This window comes from Camelus ferus, chromosome 4 (assembly GCF_009834535.1).
Source record: "Camelus ferus isolate YT-003-E chromosome 4, BCGSAC_Cfer_1.0, whole genome shotgun sequence".
Lineage (NCBI taxonomy): Eukaryota > Metazoa > Chordata > Mammalia > Artiodactyla > Camelidae > Camelus > Camelus ferus.
The window spans coordinates 40,231,498-40,250,009 of NC_045699.1; the positions used below are offsets into that span (position 1 = coordinate 40,231,498).

At 46.5% G+C, this 18,512-nt stretch overlaps 1 protein-coding gene across 1 annotated transcript in view; it reads right to left on the reverse strand.

Moving 5' to 3' along the window:
* Positions 1 to 498: 498 nt before the first annotated feature.
* The window catches only part of GNA14 (G protein subunit alpha 14), a 153,941-nt gene continuing 135,927 nt past the window's right edge, over positions 499 to 18,512 (reverse strand). Inside the window, exons 3-7 of the mRNA XM_006189003.3 lie at positions 9,536 to 9,690; positions 6,699 to 6,827; positions 5,212 to 5,341; positions 2,652 to 2,805; positions 499 to 1,647 (exon numbers count right to left, since the gene is read on the reverse strand). Of these exons, the coding sequence (XP_006189065.1) occupies positions 1,457 to 1,647; positions 2,652 to 2,805; positions 5,212 to 5,341; positions 6,699 to 6,827; positions 9,536 to 9,690 (759 nt within the window). The 3' untranslated portion in view covers positions 499 to 1,456. The remainder of the gene's footprint in view (positions 1,648 to 2,651; positions 2,806 to 5,211; positions 5,342 to 6,698; positions 6,828 to 9,535; positions 9,691 to 18,512) is intronic.

Sequence of the window (18,512 nt, forward strand, 5' to 3'; positions counted from 1 at the left end):
CTGAGTTTAACTCCCCTGAAGTGATCCAAGCATCACCTTAAATATCGTCTTCAGCTAAAGACGTAAGAAAGATGGAGGAGGCGGGAAGGCCAGTTACGGGAGGGTACCAGGTAAAGCACAGTAAATAAGGGTAAGGTGGTTTTGCAGAACAGACACAGGCAAAGCTCTGAAAACCTAGTAGAAGTTATCCTTTGGTAAGGGAAATTTACAGTTATAAGGGGAGTCTCCATTTTAAGGATGTCTCTCTCTACCTGGAAGGGAAGGATGACGCTAAATGAACAAAAACTCTTACCACTGGAGACGGTACCCAACTTAATTCTGCAAAACAACCTTACCCTTAATGACTGTGCTTTACCATGGCACTAGATTTGTGTTGTTTTTCTCCTGTTTATCATTTATTACAGGGGTGAAGTCTGACCCAAGAACATAGAAGGGTGGAGGGAAAATTATTTTTCCTCCCCTACAAGGACATTTACAAAGTTTCTGAGTTACTAACTGTTAAAAGACACAGAATTTTTATTTTTAGGAGCAGAACTGTTAATAAGCTCAAAGAAAAAACAATCCAATGCTAATGGCACAATGGTATATATTCTTAGCCTTCTCAGAAAGGCACAGCATACATGGTTCAAACAGGAAATCTCTGGTGGCTATCAGAACTTTGGCAGGGGTTACATTACATCTGTTAAACATATTGGGCTTTTAGCTATTTCATAAGTTTATAAGACCTGGACATCTACATTGGAATACATATATATATAAATATACACACTTTATTATTTTTTTAACCAGTATAACATACATGCTATCTACTGCCCATTTATCTTAAGTCAAAAACTTTGGTATCAGAGTGATCAAATTATGGCAAAACTAAATTAGAAGTACTGATAGTCATTAATTTGACTTAGAAAGTTAACACAAAGGAGAACCAAATCTTTGGTTGCATGTTAAAGGTATATACTTAAGCATGAAGAGAGAAAAGCATTCAATTATAAAATTTAATATAAAGCTTCAAGGCCATTAACTTTCTTTAAAAAAAAAAAGTCACCCAAACTAATCCTAAAAGTCTCAAAGCCTAATCTATAAACTGACAGGCTCCTCTGTAATGTGATTTTTAATGGCTATTATTATACACACTTAAAAAAAAAAAAAAACAAAACCATAAATCACAGTGGCTTTTAAATTCTATAAAATATCAAATCAAAAAATTATGGAGAATCTTGTAGCCTAAAATTAAGAAAAGAAATATAAAAACAATTTAGGAATAAAGACTTTGAAAAAGTTTTGCTGAACTCAGATATCTTAACAAGCTTCATCACCCGTCCCTGTCCCTGTGGCCTGCGTGGGGGACTTGGTGCCGCCCAGTGGGCTGGGCGGGTGATGTCAGAAGCACTTGCAAACAAAGCAGGAGGCTTGCAAGCCCAGTCTTGGAGCCTGGGTGAGGAGTGGGGAGCAGCTTTTAAACTAGGTTGAATTCCCTCAGGTTCAGCTGTAGAATTGTGTCTTTCACAGCAGCAAACACAAAGCGGATATTCTCTGTGTCTGTAGCACACGTGAAGTGGGAATAGATGACTTTTTCTTTGTCGGGATTCTGATCTTGATAAAGCTTCAGGATAAAGTCTCTGGCAGCTTTGACGTCTTGCTTTGGTCCTAGTCACAAGGGCAGTTAGAGAAATAAAGAAGAAGGATACGGACTCACCAGCAGGTCGTCCCCCACAGCATTCCCAGTGTGCCCTGGTTCTTACTGGGGATCCTTCTCTGAGTCGTCTTATCCCCCGGGACTCGTTTACCTAGAGCATCTTTATTATACCTCAGTATGGCTGCAAAAGGGTATTTTAGTGTCCCCTGGTACGTAAAATTTGTTGAAAAATAGTGACTCAGTTTGTATTTTCTGATTTGGACCACTTTGGAAGAGAGGTAATTCTTATTAAGTGAACTGGGGGAGGGAAGAGAAAGAATACAGGGGACTAGCATTACTAGGCGCCCGAGGCGGATTCTAAAGCTCTCAGGCTCCATGCTGCATGGCCAGTGAAGTCAATACAAGGAAAAAGGAAAGTGCTCAAACTCTGCTCTTCTTAACACCAGTGTTTGAGACCTCCTGCACCAGAAATCATTAGCACTAGGGCGTAATCTAGTGCGATGGGTTGGTCGTCTACATAAAGAGCCTGAGCATCTACTCTGTGTCTGGTAAAGGGGCTGACACCCTAACCTCCATAGGAGGAGTGCCAGGTGCTCTGACTGACCCTGCAAATGCGAAGGTAAGTCAGGCACAGCCTCTGCCCTCAGTGCTAGGAACTGACTGGGGAGAGAGCAAGGCGAGCCCAGGCTGCCAGGGGAGCACGAGGCAGGGCTGCCTACTGTGGATGGGGGTGGGGTGAGGGGCAGAAGGACTTCCCCAAGGAGGAGGTGCCTGAGCTGTGTCTCAGAGAACAAAGTGCAGTTAGCAAAAGGAGTTGGCACATGTATTCCAGGCACTGGGAGAGGCATGTATGGAGAGAGGCGAAAATGCAGTGATTCAACTGGAGCTTCTACTCAGAGGTGGGGAATGGTCAGAAAGTCTGCTGAAGGCAGATCAAGGAGGCCCCTGGGAGCCCTGCTCAGAACTCTGAACTGAGGCTGGGGCGGTCAGGTCAACAAGACAGACACTTACTTACCAGTGTATTCAGGAAAATAGCTAATTAGATGAGAGTACATGATCTTCTCTTCCAAAAGATCCTTCTTGTTTAAGAACAAAATCACCGATGAGTTCAGAAACCAGGGGTAAGTGATGATGGTTTTAAATAAGGCTTTGCTCTCCTCCATGCGGTTCTGAGTGAGAAAGAAGAGACTTAGGATAAATTAGAAAGAAAAGCAAAGCTTTGGGAACAACATGCCAAATCACTGGTTCCATCCATCTGTCCTCCTGTGACCGGGCCGCAGTGTCCAGTTGCTGTCCTTGCTGAGGCTGGTGAGCACGTGGACCCCTCCTGGACCTCCTCTCCTGTAGCACCCAAACTCCTCTGGCCCCGATATGATACAAGAAAGCCTTTTGTGCAACTTGGAAAAAGAAGGTTCACACCCAGGCTATGTGTATATAGGCTGTGTATAACCGTTGGGATTACCAAGTGGGGGCAGTTCAGAGCTGCAGACGGGAGACACCCACTTTAATTGTGTGCAGGCTTCCAGACTGGGCCTCAGGAGTGATGGTGAGGAGGAGGAAGGCTCTTCTGACGGGGCCACTGCCCTCAGGAATGCTGGACGCTGGTGCAGAAGCGAACAAACGCTACGGAGCACCTGCCCTGTGCCACACTTTACACGTGTGCAACACAGGTGAGCTCTCCAATGGAAGCGGATCCCCACGTGATAGATGAGCATACTATTGTCCACAAAGGTTAAATACCTCCCCAAGACTATACAATACAGTACAATCCAGTGGAAGCTAGGTTAGAAGAACAGTAATAATTTCTGAACATTAGACATTGGCAAAGAAATATTAAATAATCCTAATTTATGGAGAACAGACAGGGCACTTACAAATCCTAGCTGGTGACAATAACTGTCTTCGATAGAAATACTTGAGAGAGAGCAGAATGCTAAGAGGAAAGAAACCCTTCCCTTCCTTGAGACGGGGAAACACGAAAGCCCCGCACTCCTGCTCCAGAGGCGCACGCCTGCAACCTCCCAGTGCCTAGGCCTGCTTTCCTGCGTGGTAGCATCTGGGGGAGCAATTCTGGAATTTATTACCAGAAAGATAAACCCTCACTTGTTTTTAAAGCTTCTTTAAAATGTATTATAATCTTATCAATAATGATTGGCAAGGAAGTACAATATATGAGAGAACAATTCCTGGACAGCACAGTGAGTGGGTGCAACACGTTTTTACAACCAGGATGGAAAGTCTGGGGTGGCAACCACTTAATTTTCCCACAGATACCTTGGGTTTTTCAGAGAGGAGAATATGATTAATTTCTTAGCACATAAGGCCAAGGTACTTTGTCCCTGCCACACCTGACTAGTCTTTGGGTTCCCTGAGAAATGTCCTAAGTAATTCCTGAGACAAATTTGGAGCTAATTTTCATATGGATAATCCAATGCCTGTGCTTTTTTAAAAAAAAATTTCTCCACTGGAAGAGCTGGGCGGCAGCCAAGATTTCTATTCTTCTTTGCACAGTGACATTAGTAAATGGGTTAATCCTCTGCTAATGAGCTAATGTAACTGTCCTCCTCAGGGACAAATCTGCTCTCAAAAAAATACAAGATAGAATTTGTTCATAGTTATTGCCTAATCCTGGACAGAATTCTTCATTGATTTACCTTTCATGCCCTATAAGCAAAAGATATTTCTAAAAGGTCAGGAGGTCATTGTGCAAAGGATGGGGTGAAAGATGAAGAGAAGACAGTCGTTATTCCCCAAGAGGTATCCCCAGCCTCACGCAGAGGTGACCATGATGATTCTCTTCACTCTTCTGACCCAGCAGACCCGGCTGATGGAGCTCACCCGGCCAGTGCTGTGGGGACTCGGCTGAGGGCACCGAATGCCTGACTGAGGTGAGTCAGTCCCAGCTGCCCTGGGCAAGTCCCTTCTAGAGGACATGAAGGGCAGATGCTCTGCCAGGTGGTCCCAGAACAGCTGCAAGCATCTGGCATCACTCCCCATGCCAGCTCATTTAGGGATCTGGTTGGGGAGCCTGAGATGAAGCTTTTTAAGGAATACCTTTGCTCTACTTTGGCTGTATGTTAGCATCCCCAGGGAGCTTAGTGACGATATCTCCAACTCAAACCCAGGAAATACGAATCTACTGTTGGGTCCAAAAGGTGTGCTTTTAAAAAATAAAACAAAACAAACTCCTCAATATGCAGCCAAGGCTGAGAACCGTGCTTTTGAGTGGCTCCATGCTTCATAGCACATTGTGCTCAAGCCACACCCCACTGGGGTTGGACCCAACCGCCAGGTTGTTCTGTAAGGTCCCCCAGGGAATTCTGGTGTGCATCCAAGTTCGAGAACCAGGATCCTAGGTCAGTGATTCTCAGATAACCTGAGATCATGTTAAAGATTCTGATGTACTCCATCTGGGTTGATGGGACACCTATGCTGCCAGCCCACAGACGACACTCTGAGTATGAGATGATTTAGCCTCAGGGGTAGGGTCTACTGCCAGAGCCGGCTGGCCTCTTGCAACCTGCAGAAATTGGTTAGCTGTGGAAGACAGATACCTAACTCCCCACCGGGCGTACCTCATTGTCGCACTCGGCCAGGACCTGGTCATATTCACTCAGAGCAACCAGAAAAATAATGGAGGTGACACTCTCAAAGCAGTGAATCCATTTCCGCCTTTCAGATCGCTGGCCGCCAACATCCACCATCCTGTTCAACAGAAACATACGACTCTTTGGGGAAAAAGGACATGGAAATCAGCACTCTTTAGACAATGAAGAACCACTGGATGTGTCCTGGCAAAGGAGGTACAGAATGTAAGTGACGTTACTAAAGATGGAAGCAGGGGTCACTGAGGTGGAGCCTGCTGGGGGACGCTGGTTAGGAAGCTACTGCAGCCAACCCACTTGTGCGTTGCTCTAGCCACCACAGAATGCCAGGACCCTAGACACAGAAGGCCGGAGAGTCAGGCCAGCTTCCAAGTCTACTCAGCCTCCTTCAGGCCCTCACCCCTTTTTGTTTCCATGGGTCTTCGAATCATCCTCAGATTCTTTCTGCATTAGCTGGACACCACCCCTTCCCCGGAGAGACCTGCATGTGCCTCTGTACAATGTGGAAATCCAAAGCCTGTGTGTGTGTCTTTGGGAAAGGGTTCAAGGAATCATAGCCCAAGGATCAGCTGCAAGCTTGAACATGCCCGGGGTCAGGCGTGGAAATGAGTTCAGTGGGCCTCTCAAGAGTAGAAAAGCATTCACCTCATGAGTGCTGGGGGCCCTGTCTAAAGGAATGGCTGCTCCCCCACTGCAGCAGGCACAGCTGGACAGAAACGCAGGCTCGCTATTGGACCAGATCCTCCAACTTTTTAAGAGATATAGCATACCTCTTAATACTTTCAGCAGAATAGCCCGACTTTTAAACGTTGGCTGAAAAGTTTTTTAAAACACCAAGTGGGCTAAAGAGAATCAATCTGTGGACCAGATAAAGGTTTTGGAAGTTGCAAGCAGCATGGATTCTGAAAAGGTTTAGATAAATTCATGGGCACACAGGCACAGGGCATGTGCTCCCAGAGATGCAGAAAATCAAGGAGCTCGAGCAGAGGGCTCCCCCAGTGTGACAGGTGCTCCAGAAACACTGAGATATAGTCGGAGTACAGGCAGGACTACCTGTGCCATCCCGACTAGTGTGTGTAACAGTTACTAGGAAGAACAGGGGAACTGATGGATATAAAAGTGCTGTGGAATTTGCAATGATAAAGGGAAAAGACAACAGTATCTTCAGTCTGTGGGTCACAGAAAGAGACATCTCTGTGTGCGTGTGTTTTGTGCATAAGAATCATTCCAGACCTCAGTGAGGATGCTCGTCTTCTCTAAGGGGAATAGAAAGGTGTGTTTCTCTCCATTGTAGGACTTGAGATGTACCACAACTCTAAATGCCCTATGATGGAGAGGGCCAGTAATGCCCTAAGAGATACAACCCATCTTAGCAATAACACATTTAGGAATCCATCTGGGGACTTACAAGCCTGGACGGACAGATTCTAATGGGTCATGCTGGGAGACAGTCTTACCGAAAGATGATGTTTTCCAAGTCAAACGGATACTCAATGATGCCGGTTGTGGGCACTCGGACACGAAGCACGTCCTGCTGCGTTGGCACGAATGACGGCATGGCGATCCGGTCAATGTCAGTCAGGTAACTGATAGTCAAGAACAAGATGCTGAGCAGGGAGAAATGCCTCTCCCTCTCCAGGGAAGTCACCCCAACTCATAGTGAACCCCCCTCTGATTCACAGGTTCCATCAGTGACTTTCGTGAGAGCCAGCACTCCAGCCCTCCTACGACCGTTGTGGAGAGAACACAGGTCAGAAGCTTTGGTGAGCCTTCCAGGAAACCTGCGGATCTCGTCCTCTCTTCTTCCTGGTCCTGAGCTCCATGGGAGCCAGCGGGGCCAGGAGGAGGAGGAGGGTGGAATGGGCTCTCTGACATCTCATCTGTCCTCTTCCTCCCACAAGCCCTCATCCAAGAACATGATAGGATGTAGGTGCTGTTCTTGAACACTGTTTTCAGTGAATTCGAATTTTGAAGAAAATATAAAGGCATGAAACAGGCCAATGGGAAGTCCTCTCAAAATAAGAAAAAAGTTTGTTACACTGGAGGATTAAACATCACCCAGAACTTGTCTTGGATGACTGGGGGATCGATCACTGCAATGGTTCTTTAATTTCTTTTTTTTTTTCCTGCAGGTTCTACTAATAGGTAGGGTATATGGAACACAAACAGAAGCATGTTCTATGATACTTCTGAGAAGCTCAATTAATTGGTACTCATTTTTTTTTATCTTTTTACAGTTCTTTTTTCATTTTTTAAAATTGAACTATGGTTGGTCTACAATATTGTCTTAAAACATATATCACTGTTTTCTGTAGTAAAACAAGAGGACACCTTTTTAAAGGCCTTTTAAGAAGGCACTTCTGAGTGAATCATCATGTAACTCAGGCCTTGGTCAATGATGGTGTGGTGACTTGGAGACCCTGCACTCTTGAGGCTGGCCCTGCCTTCTCCACGCACAGGCAGAGCTCACCGAGGTCTGCTGGGGCCAAACAGGTGACGTGAAGGGGAGCCAAGAGGTAACAGGCAAACCCTGTTCAGCTGTAGCCCTCAGCCTAGGAAGCAGACCGCGGGGGCAGCCTCCTGTGCCCACACCACCATCCACCCCCAGGGCTTATTACCCGTGAACTCCGCCTGTGATGCTTTGATTTATTCTGGCCTCTTTCCACCAGACTATGTTCCTTCAGGGCAGAGAGCACTGGCTGTATCTGCAGCCCTGACCCCAGTGCCTACACATAGCAGGCACGTGCTCAATTTTTGTGAAATGACTTCCTGTCCAAATAAGCAGCCAGCAACCGCTGACCTGGCCCAAGGAAGTGCCCACGTGCCTGGGGGCCTCCCCAGGGGCAAAGGCAGGGCACCGTCTGGGTTTGTGACCATCGTTTTCTCTGCTGCAGCTCTGTCCACCACCCTGGTCTCTCCAACATTCTTCTCAGTGGACTTGCCCCAGTTTTCAGAGATCAAAATCTACAGCAGGTCCAGTGGGTCTTTTCCAGGTGGACCTACAGGAGGAGCCCCAGCCACTCCCCAGGGCCTTTACAGCAGCAAATGACTGGGCTTTCCTGGGTGAGGGCCAGGAAGGCCTTGGCTGACTTGAACCTGGGCCCAGCTCCCCAGCTGTCAAAGGCAGTCTGCCCTCCTCCTTGGGACACTACCTCCCTTCCGGCCAGCTGTCTTCTGTGCTAATCCAACACCTCGTGGGGGCTTCTTTTATTTCCTCTTCCCACTTTGCTGCTCTGTTGCACCTAAATGTTCCTGTACTCAGAACCTAAATTAATGTCATTAAACACTCAGCCTGGGACAAATGCCAAAGAGAGGACAGTGACACTGAGGAGGTAAGATTCTGGTTTCAATCCCACCCCTGCCTTGTCCAGGTGATGGGTGAGTTACCCACCCACACTGGCTCAGAGGTCAATCCCAGCACCTGAAGGGAAGAGGACGCGTCTGGGAAAGGGGTGCCAGAGTCCCCAGAGGATAGAAATGACACACAGCAAGGAGGAAGGAGCTGAGCTGCGGAAGCAGGAATCCTCACCTCTTAAAGAAGGACCATGATCCAACTATTTGCCCGGTGACCTGGCCAGCAGAGGCATTGCTTTGGGAAATTCTTAAAATCAGATTCTGTGATCTCTATGGGATAGTCTGCACGCAGAACCTTCTGTTTCTTTTTACCTTAATGGATTCATGATTAAAAGATAGAGCCTTACGGATCCAGCATACAGCAGTAGGGCCTCCACAAGGCATCATAAACGGGGGCTTCAGGACTGCGCTTTCCGTGGCTGGGCCCGCAGAGCCTCTCTGAGCCGCTAGAGGGCAGCACCACATCAGCTGCTGACTGGTGTGTGGCACTTTTGGTCTAAACTCTGATTTTAGGGAAATTCAACCTGCTGTCTATGCAGCAGGAAATGAGAAGGCAGAGGGATGTGGAGAGGGGGAAACAGAAGCAGGTGTAGTTCTTGTTTAAATCAGGTAATCCCAGCACCCTGAATGAGATCAGCCCCACAAAGGAAGCCCACATTTCACTTAGCCTCTCATTGAGAAGGACTGAGGCTTAGAACTTGATGGGGAAAGGTAGGTTCGGGCCAGGAGAGCTAGCTGAGGCTCCATGGCAGGAAGGAAAATTTTAGGAGGTGGGAAGAGATGCACTAAAAAGTAAGAGGGGAATAGACACAAGCAGCGTTGCGCTGAGCGCCCGCATTTCAGCGAACAGCTCCTTTCTCCCTGGTGAGAAGCTTCCTTGAAACATGGCCCTGCTTCCCTGAAATGGCCTTGGGAGGCCGGCCGGGGCCGCTGTACTCACTACTTGGCAGAGTCCGACAGCTGGTACTCCCTCCGCCTGTCGTAGCACTCCTGGATCCCTGGGTCCTGCCACAGCTGCTTGATGGCCTCCACCTGGTCCCTGGAGAGCGCGGACACCTTGTCTGCTTCCACCTCTCTGATCAGCTGTGCGTTATCCTGCTCGAAGGAAAGAGAACCTTTCACTAGGCAAAGGAAAGACGACAGCCCATCCGTGACTTGGGGACAAGACTGGCCCTCGTCCCTGAGTTAGGGAAGATGTCCCCAGATGCTGGGCTCCTGTGGGTGCCCTCCAGACGGGCTGCTCACAGCCAAGCCACTCAGCCGCAGCCTCGAGGAGTGGGGATGGCGTGGCTGCTCACCTCCGGCAGGAGAGCCACACAGAGCCCACGACCTGTGGCCTTCGGTCGCAGTAGTGCCCCAGGGCCAGTGTCACCAGCACTCAACACCCAGTTGTGAACAGAAAATAACTGCTCATCATAGTGATAACAAACTACTTCATTAACATGCTGCTCATATGAATACCTGCAGCCTACGGGACTGTTTTAGAGTAACCGTTATTACCGTGGCACACCAAGGATGGGGTGGCGCCAGCAGGTCCACCCTGGTGCAGGCAACAAGGGAGTGCGCTGTCTGCAGAGAACTGAAAAATAACCCCAACAGCTAATTGCTGGTCTGCTTGCTTCTCTCTCTTGTTCTTTTAAAAATGTCTTAATAGACCATTTTTTTATAGCAGTTTTAGGTTCACAGCAAAACAGAGGAAAGTACAGAGAGTTCTCATACAGTCCACTTTTTATCATCATGCATCACTAATAAAACTCATTCCCACCGGGGGGAACACACCCACTGTGACCTCCCACCCCCACCCCGTGCCACTTACTGCCCTAATACTGTGTTTATTGTTACCATCGTTATTGAATAATCACTGCTCTGTTACGACTGCTCTGTTACTGCAGCAGTTGTTAAGATCATTATTGCTGTAATTATTACTATTATTGCAGTTATTATTTATTTCCCACTTACTAGATGCCAAGGGTTCTACGTATATTATCTCATTTAATCAACAAGCTGGCATGAGGCCAGAAATCTTTCCAAACTTCAGCAAATGAAAATGAGAAGGTTGGCCCGCATCCACAGCACATCCCTGTGTTGGCCCCAGGGGCTCAACATCCCGTCCTTGGCTGCAAGCTGCGGCAGACAAGAGGATCCCGCTGAGAGAGACGGGAACCCGGCCGCCTCTTCCCTCTCCCAGCATGCTGTATCTCAGGGCAATTACATCATGCAGAGAGGGCTGTTCACTGGTGGCTATGAGTCAGCACAGCATCCATCTGGCAGCTGTGATCTCCTTGAGTGTGTGTCCTGCACCCCCTGAAAAGTCTCTCTTGCCTTCACTGTTCATCAGGAAGCCCAGCAGAAAGTTTGAGAAAAGGCAGATCTTACAGATTCACTTGGCTCAGGGCAAAACCCAGGGGTGTGATTAAATCAACACGGCTTTACCCCACGTCCATCAAGAGTGAATATAAACTCTTCCCCCAGACTGTGGGATCCTCAGGCAGGTCGAGGATCCTGTCTGTTGAGTCATAAACAAGGTTGGGCAGGATGGGTTAGTGGGCAGTGTCTGGGCAGGGAATCAGGACCCAGAATTCTAAGCAGTTCAGTTGGGACTTTTAAGGAGCCCAACAGGTTACCTGCCTCAGCATTGTCATTTGTAAGAGGAGCCAGTGATTTTCGGGGGCACCCGATCTATAAAGTACCAGCTAAATGTAAGCAGAGCTAGCCTTATTATTGCAACAGATGCCTATTAAATATTTCTTGTTTGCAAAAACAGGACACATTGACAGCCTGTAAACCAGGACTTCTAATCCTGCCCCTGGCACAGTTTGTATCATGTGCCCTGTTCTGAGCCAGAGAGAACAACAAATGGAGAACCAGGACAGTGTCTGGACGGAGCAGAAGGGCTGTCTCCCACGTCCTCCCCAGCTCTCCCGCCCTGCAGATGTGATCAGATGGTCTCCACTGGAGAATGCCGATGATGGAGTTTCAGGATGCCCCATTTGGCCATGCGAGGTGTGATCCAGGATCTGCTCTCTAAAGTATCTGTTTTCCTCCCTGTCTCCATGACAACTCAGGAAATGCCACGAGGGCAGAGCCAGTGTCTTACTTGTCCTTATATCCCACAACCTAGTGCAGGGCCTGGCAAATAACAGGTACCCTCTGTGGACACAGGTACCCAGTAAACATTTTGTGATGTGCATAAAAATGCATCTCCTGTACACCCGAAACATATTTTAAGTGGACTACACTTCAATAAAAAATAAGAATAAAAAAACTAAAAATGTATCTAAGAGACGGAAAACCACAAGAAACTAGCAGTGAAAGAACACGAGGCAGGACGATGGCAGCCTGTGCCCACCACGGTGAGAACACAGGAGCCAGAAAACAGGGAAGTCTAACGGAAGAAACGCTCTGGTGACGCCCGGCCTATCTGTCTTTCTCGCTCTGCCCCTGGTGCAGTCAGCATCTTTGCCTTGGTGGGGGGTGGGGCGTGCCTTTTGGGCTGTTGTCCTACATGTAACTGTTAATTCAGCTCCCCTGCTGAGAGTTAGCCCTGTGCAGTCACCAGGGATGTTACAAGTATTTTTACCACTTCTCACAAACAGTGAAGGGCCATGAAGGATGATACTTCATGGGGAAAGAGATGTAAATGGAAGCAACATTTGTCTCTTTTAAGAAGAAACTTTAAAGAGCCAGTGAGTAATTCACCACATTGCCTTTCATCTGCTCTGGGGGTTGTCATGAGACAAGATGGAACCTCCATCGGCCAGGCTCCCTGAGCGACTGCAAGGAGCTAACACACCCTACTGCATATGTAGCAAGAGGGAGAAGATCAACTTTTACTGTGTTAAGTAAGCTGAACTTTGGGGGAGGTTTGTTACTGCAGCATAATCCACTCTCTTCAGACTGATCCATGTTGCAAGGGATAAACCCAGCCTTTGGCTCTTCCAGCAGAGCCAAAAGTGGGCCCCAGTGAGGTATCAAAGAGGAACACAGGCTTCTCCAGAGGCTTCGTGGGGGAGGAGGGGAATTTGGGGAAAAGACACGGACCTGGGATTTCAGGTAACGAACGAGGGGAGTTCAGCCAGGTGAGAATGACGCGATTTGAGGGGGAATCTGGCTTGAGAGAAGAAGAGAACTTAGGCTCCTTAGAAACCCAACAACTGGGACTTCGGTTTAGAACAGACTAGACTCATGGTGCGTAGAACTCCAGAGGTCTCCGCTCTGCCTTAGCTCCTCCTGCTTAGCTCTCTCATCGGTCCAAATCACTTTCTTTAACTTATCGTGAAATAATTTAAGACTTGGAAGAAGATGGGGAACATGGTAGGAAGAGTTCCCCTCTGCCTTTCAAGACTGCCCAGGTATTCATCATCTCCTCCCTCGCTTTATCATTCATCCCTGCTCCCTCCACACGTGTGCACACGCACGCACACGTGCAGACACACACATACACTTTTTTCTCGAAATATTTGAAGAGAAGCTGCAGACAAAATGCCTCTTTACCTCTAAAGACTTCAAAGACATATATAATCACAGCAGAATAATCAAAAAATCAGGAAATCAACACTGACACGGTATTGTAATTTCATCTTCAAACCTTATCCCAACTTTGACCATTGTCTCTAAAACGTCCTTTATCTGCCCAATCTAGGATCACACCTTGCATTTAGTCATCTCTTCAGTCTCTGTTTACCTGGGGAGATTCTGCCATCACAGTTTTTTTGCCACCCTGATCAAGAATGGCCTGAGAGCTGCACAACCAGCCAAGACCCCAGAGAATGTCCCAGAGCAAATATCACAAAGGGCAGAGAGGCGTGAGGAAGAGTGACCTGCTTTTTAAATAAGTTTGATTGAAATAGGAGATGAATGACTTGTACACTGTTTACGATGTCTGTATGTCTAACTTGGCTGCAGAGCTTCATACATGGAGTGTGAGCATTTTCATGGTCACGTTCAAACCACCTCTACGGGGACCCTCACATATGAGGGAAGTTTTGTGTCGTTTAGTTGGGCTTCTTCATCTGAAAAGCAGGGAGAAAAGTTGTAAGGGGATCTGATGGAGGGACACGTTATGTTTTGGGCAGGGGACGTGCTGAGTCAGAGGTGGCTGACGGCTAAGTGGTGAAATCCAGCAGGCAGAGGAATAAATGGGTCTGTAATTGATAAGAGCCCTAGGCTGGAGGAGCATCTTGAACTGAAATTGCCTAACACATTCGTTTCTTTGAGAAGAAACATCACAAAGGAGTAAATATGACAGGAGCAAATTCAGCTGATAGAGAAACATGACCAGTTTCTCAAACACTGAGCTTGTATCTGGCTTTTCCTCTTTTCCCTTCTCAAACAAAACTACCATTTTCACTGCTCCGAAGGGAGAAGAGCACAGGAAACAGCTGTCCTACATACGTGTTTCACTCAGAAATTCCCAGGGTGACAGTAAAAGGAGCTGCTTATGAAGTGGCGTCTTGCCGGCTTCACATGTGGATCCAGGGTTGCCCGGGTGACAGTCCCTGTCAACTGCCAGCAGCCAGGGCCCCTCAGGCAGCCCCATTCTCCACCATGTCCTCGCAGGGGGGAGCCCCTACACCATCAACCGCCCAGCATTGTAGCACTGCAGGGCCCAGAGCCTTCTCCTGGGCTCGGGGAGCCTGTGCCCTAGGCCGGGAGCCAGAGTTCCTATTCTTTCATGAGACACTTAAGCATTTCCATTAAGATCTACATTCATTATCATATTCTAGATGATAAAAACCTAATTCAGTAATATTTCAGGTGTCTATGCATATTTCACTGTCATATGCATGACCTATGAGCCTCACAAGCTTTGTGAAAGCAAGTGAGATTAAAGTAAGTGATTAAAAATGAAAGTTCCCTGTAACATAGCATTTCTGACTTTCACACACTCACCCCTACTTGTTCTAACATCTACGTCGAGATCCAGAACTACCTTTTCTATTAAAAATTACAAAGTAAAATTTCAGTGCTCTATAATGATCCGCTTTTAAAGCATCTCAAACATTACATTATAAAGAAAATGCCAGGCAACTTTGCTAGAGAAAGGAGTTTTTTCTATAAAAACCAAACAAGGAACTTCTGCAACTGGTAAAGGAAGAAATTTAGGAAATTCGGATCAGTTCCTCCACTGAGGACAGCTAGTAATGGTGGACAAAATATTTTCAGAAGTATGCTCAAAAGTAATCAGGAAACCAGTGAATTAGTAACTGCTGGGCTAGAGTACAGGGAAGAATTCACCCAAGGAGTTAAACCAGCATTCGGGAAGCCTTTCTCCCTGGGGCTTCTGCTTGTTCTGGAAGGAGCTGCTCTAAGGTTGAGCAGCTCCTTTTTCAGCATCACAGGACTAGGATGACTGGGATCGAAGTTTAAGGGTTCACAAGAGCCAAAGCCCCTTAGAAGCCCTCCAGCTCTGGGTTGGGATCCAAAAGGTAACACTCAGGATGCTGCAACTCAGCTTGGAATCATCACAATCTCAGAGACTGAGTATTCCCAGACACCTGGCAGAAGGAAAGGAAATTTCTTTTTGAAGTTTGGAAGATAACATCTTCCTCACCCTAAAATTATTTTTTCACGTGTGTCCAGCACACCAACAAAAATAAGCATAAAAAGATAAAACAACTCCAAAAAAAAGAGGTGACAAGAAAAAAGATGCAAAAAGATATACCATGCAAACACTAATCCAAAGGAAGGTGGAACCTACTGTCATTAAAGTAGACCTTAATGTTTACTTGTCAGTTATACCTCAGTAAAGGTGGGGGGAAAGTAGACTTTAAGGTTAAAAGTATAACAAGACAGAGATATTTCAAGTGACAGAAAGACGTAACAGTCCTAAAGTTCTACGCAGTTAGTAACATAGGCTCAAAATATAGAAAGCAAAATCTCTTAGGTCAAAATGGTGAAACAAATCTTCATCCTCCAAGAAACTGAAATATACCTGTCTCAGTAACTGAGAGAATAAACAGAACATTCAGTAAAGATACACACAGTTCTAACATCGTGATCGGCAAATTTGACCTCATGGACACATGTAGAGCCCTATACACAAAATAACTGTGGAATATATACTTTTTTCCAAGCACGCCTAGAATATTTACAAAAAATGACCATTTACTTGAAATTTCACATAAAATTTTGGTTTTCCAGCTTCTTTTGATCAATTTCCAGTTCCAATTTCTTTAGCAACCCTTGTCTCCAGCAGGGACACACTTTGCATTGGCCACCATTGCCACCGGCCCACCCCACTCACTGTGCAGGCATCTGAATATATAACCGCTAGGTCTAAAGCTACCTGGCTTTCTCCTTGTAGAAAGCATTCTTCTACCATGCTCGGAATGGGAAGTAAGCTTTTCTAACCCAATTCAAGATTCAAAAGAAAATTCTATTTCTACTCCAATCTCTGTCGTCTTCTTTCTCCTTATCCTTTCCCAACAAAAATAAATAACAGAATTCCCTGGCCACAAAGTGTTGGCATGAAAGGCCAAGTTACTTTATCTTTTCCTGTCAGTCAAAACTTCAGTGGATTTAACTTAAAAGGCTCTTTCCAAAGAGTCCTGCCATAAATTACTTTGACAAAAACACCCGCAGCTACAATGCATGTTAATAATGCAGCTGAGAGACCAAATCTTCAGCCCCACACGGTTTCAACTTGGCAAAGCTGTTAAGAATAGTTCCCAGCACTCCCCTTCCTTTATGGTTCTGGGATAGGATGGGCTACAAGAGAAATCTGAAAGAGATATGGGAGTCAGAGGCGAAATGGCAGCCACTGTGCTCTGAAGGTCAGAGCTCCTTCCAGACAGACAGACACACACACACACATAGTCGTAAACATTAGAAACCAGAGAGAACATGGGAAATCAGTGGGACTAAGTGGTCCAGGACAGACAGGAAGCTGGGAGCGGGGCTGGGCAGAAGGACAGTGGTATTCCTGGCCCCTCTGCATCCTCAGGGCATCTGTCCCAGGGACAGCAAGATGCTGGGGCTGTGGAATTCTGGTTCCCAGCTGGTCAGACTAAATTAATTGCCCTTTCCTGTCTCCACTCCCAAGTCTTCATGCTCGCTGGTCTTGAGTCTTGATTTACAAGATGGGATACGCCAAGGTAAGGTGAGGGGCTCTTCTGGTCTCTAAACACCTCTGCTCATGGGGCTTGCAGTCAGCCCGGCAGGGTATAAAGCACTCAGCACGGTGCCCGGAACCCAGCACATAGATGGAAGCGATTGTGACCTGACCCTCATCCACCGCCCAGTGATTCCCCGGTGCCTGGTGCTCACGTGCATCAAAATCAGGCAGACACACTGTGGGGCCTCATTACTCATGGATTCAGCTTTTACAAATTCACCTACTGGCTGAAATGTACTTGTAATGCCCAAATCAAAACGCACATCACTTTCACAGACATTTTTCCTTGGAATCCAGAATTCAGTAGCCAAGCCCTTCTCAAAAGCAAGGAGGAAAAGGGCCTTCAGGGATAAAAGAAGAGCTTGGAATAAGTGTCTTCCACAGTGAGTTGCAGGCAGGTGGAAGACAGCATTTGACACCAAGCCTCCAGTACAACGCGACTGTTTCCACACAGAAGACTTCCAGGTGTTCACCATGCAACTGAGGAATAAAACGTGTTCTTCCCAACACAGAATATGGAAAACTGGAGTTAGAAATGCACATTCTGAGAGGGGAGGGTATAGCTCAGTGGTAGAGTGCACGCTTAGTATGCATGAGGTCATGGGTTCAATCCCCAGGACCTCCGTTAAATAAAAATATAAATAAATCAATAAATCTAATTACTACCTCCCCCAAAATGAAACTCACATTCTGAAAGCCACCACTGATGGCAGTCCACATAACCCTTACTCTAAAGGATATAACTGATAAAATAAAAATAAAATGAAGATCAGGTAGATGGTTGTTGGTGGTCTGTATAAATATCAATATCAATGTGATGTTTATAGAAAAAGTAAGCTTCACTGATTAGTTTATATGCTTACCAAAGCCAATCAATCAATAGCAATGACTAGGGACAGTCTGGCCATAGGGTTCACTCCGCTATGATTCATGGCGCCACCTAGTGACAGCTTCTCTGATTGCACCCACTGACAGTAGACTCCCGTGGGGCTTGCTTTATACACAATCATAATTTCAGCGAATTACACGGTCTGAATTTTATCTTGGTGCCTATCTCAGAGTAATAATTTCTAGATAAAGACCCAGACAGTCTCACTCTTTAACAGGAAGGCTTAGTGAATAGGAGTGAGAGAGTTTGAGAGTTAGAGTTTAGTGAAAGGCACATCTTTGCTGCTATTTTTTTAAGTATATTACTTTACTTTTTTTAGATTTTATTTTTTTATTTTTCGTAATGGAGGTACTGGGGATTAAACCCAGGACCTCGTGCATTCTAAGCTTGCGCTCTACCACTGAGCTATACACCACCCCCTCCCGCCTTAGCGGCTATCTTTAAGTCTAGTAGAGGGCAGCGCTCTATAAATTCAAATTTTATTGGTATGCCCTTTGAATTGTATAAAAAGTGACAAGAGAGGTTAAATTGTTTCCATCAGCCATAAGCAAACAAGTGGGAACGGGACTGAGTCCAGTTGCCCACATCCTGAGCTGTCCAACTTCCTCGATGCTCGAATTGTCAGCTCCAGGCGGCTGACAGACAAGTCTCTACCAGTGTGTGAAAAAGCGCCCAAGAGGACAGTGAGTTTCCCTCACATCCAAGGAGCTATGTGAGGTTGTCCTACTCTTTGTGCTCAATTTAACATCATGTTTCAGGTGCTCATATTTCCCACTGGTGTGCCTTTCATTTCAGATGTACGTCCATCTGGGGGATACACACTCCACCCGACCCGCCCACCCTGTAAACTCTCAAAATCACACTCCCCTGATGCTTCCTGTCTAGTTCTGCAATAGTCCTCCCTCCATGCTG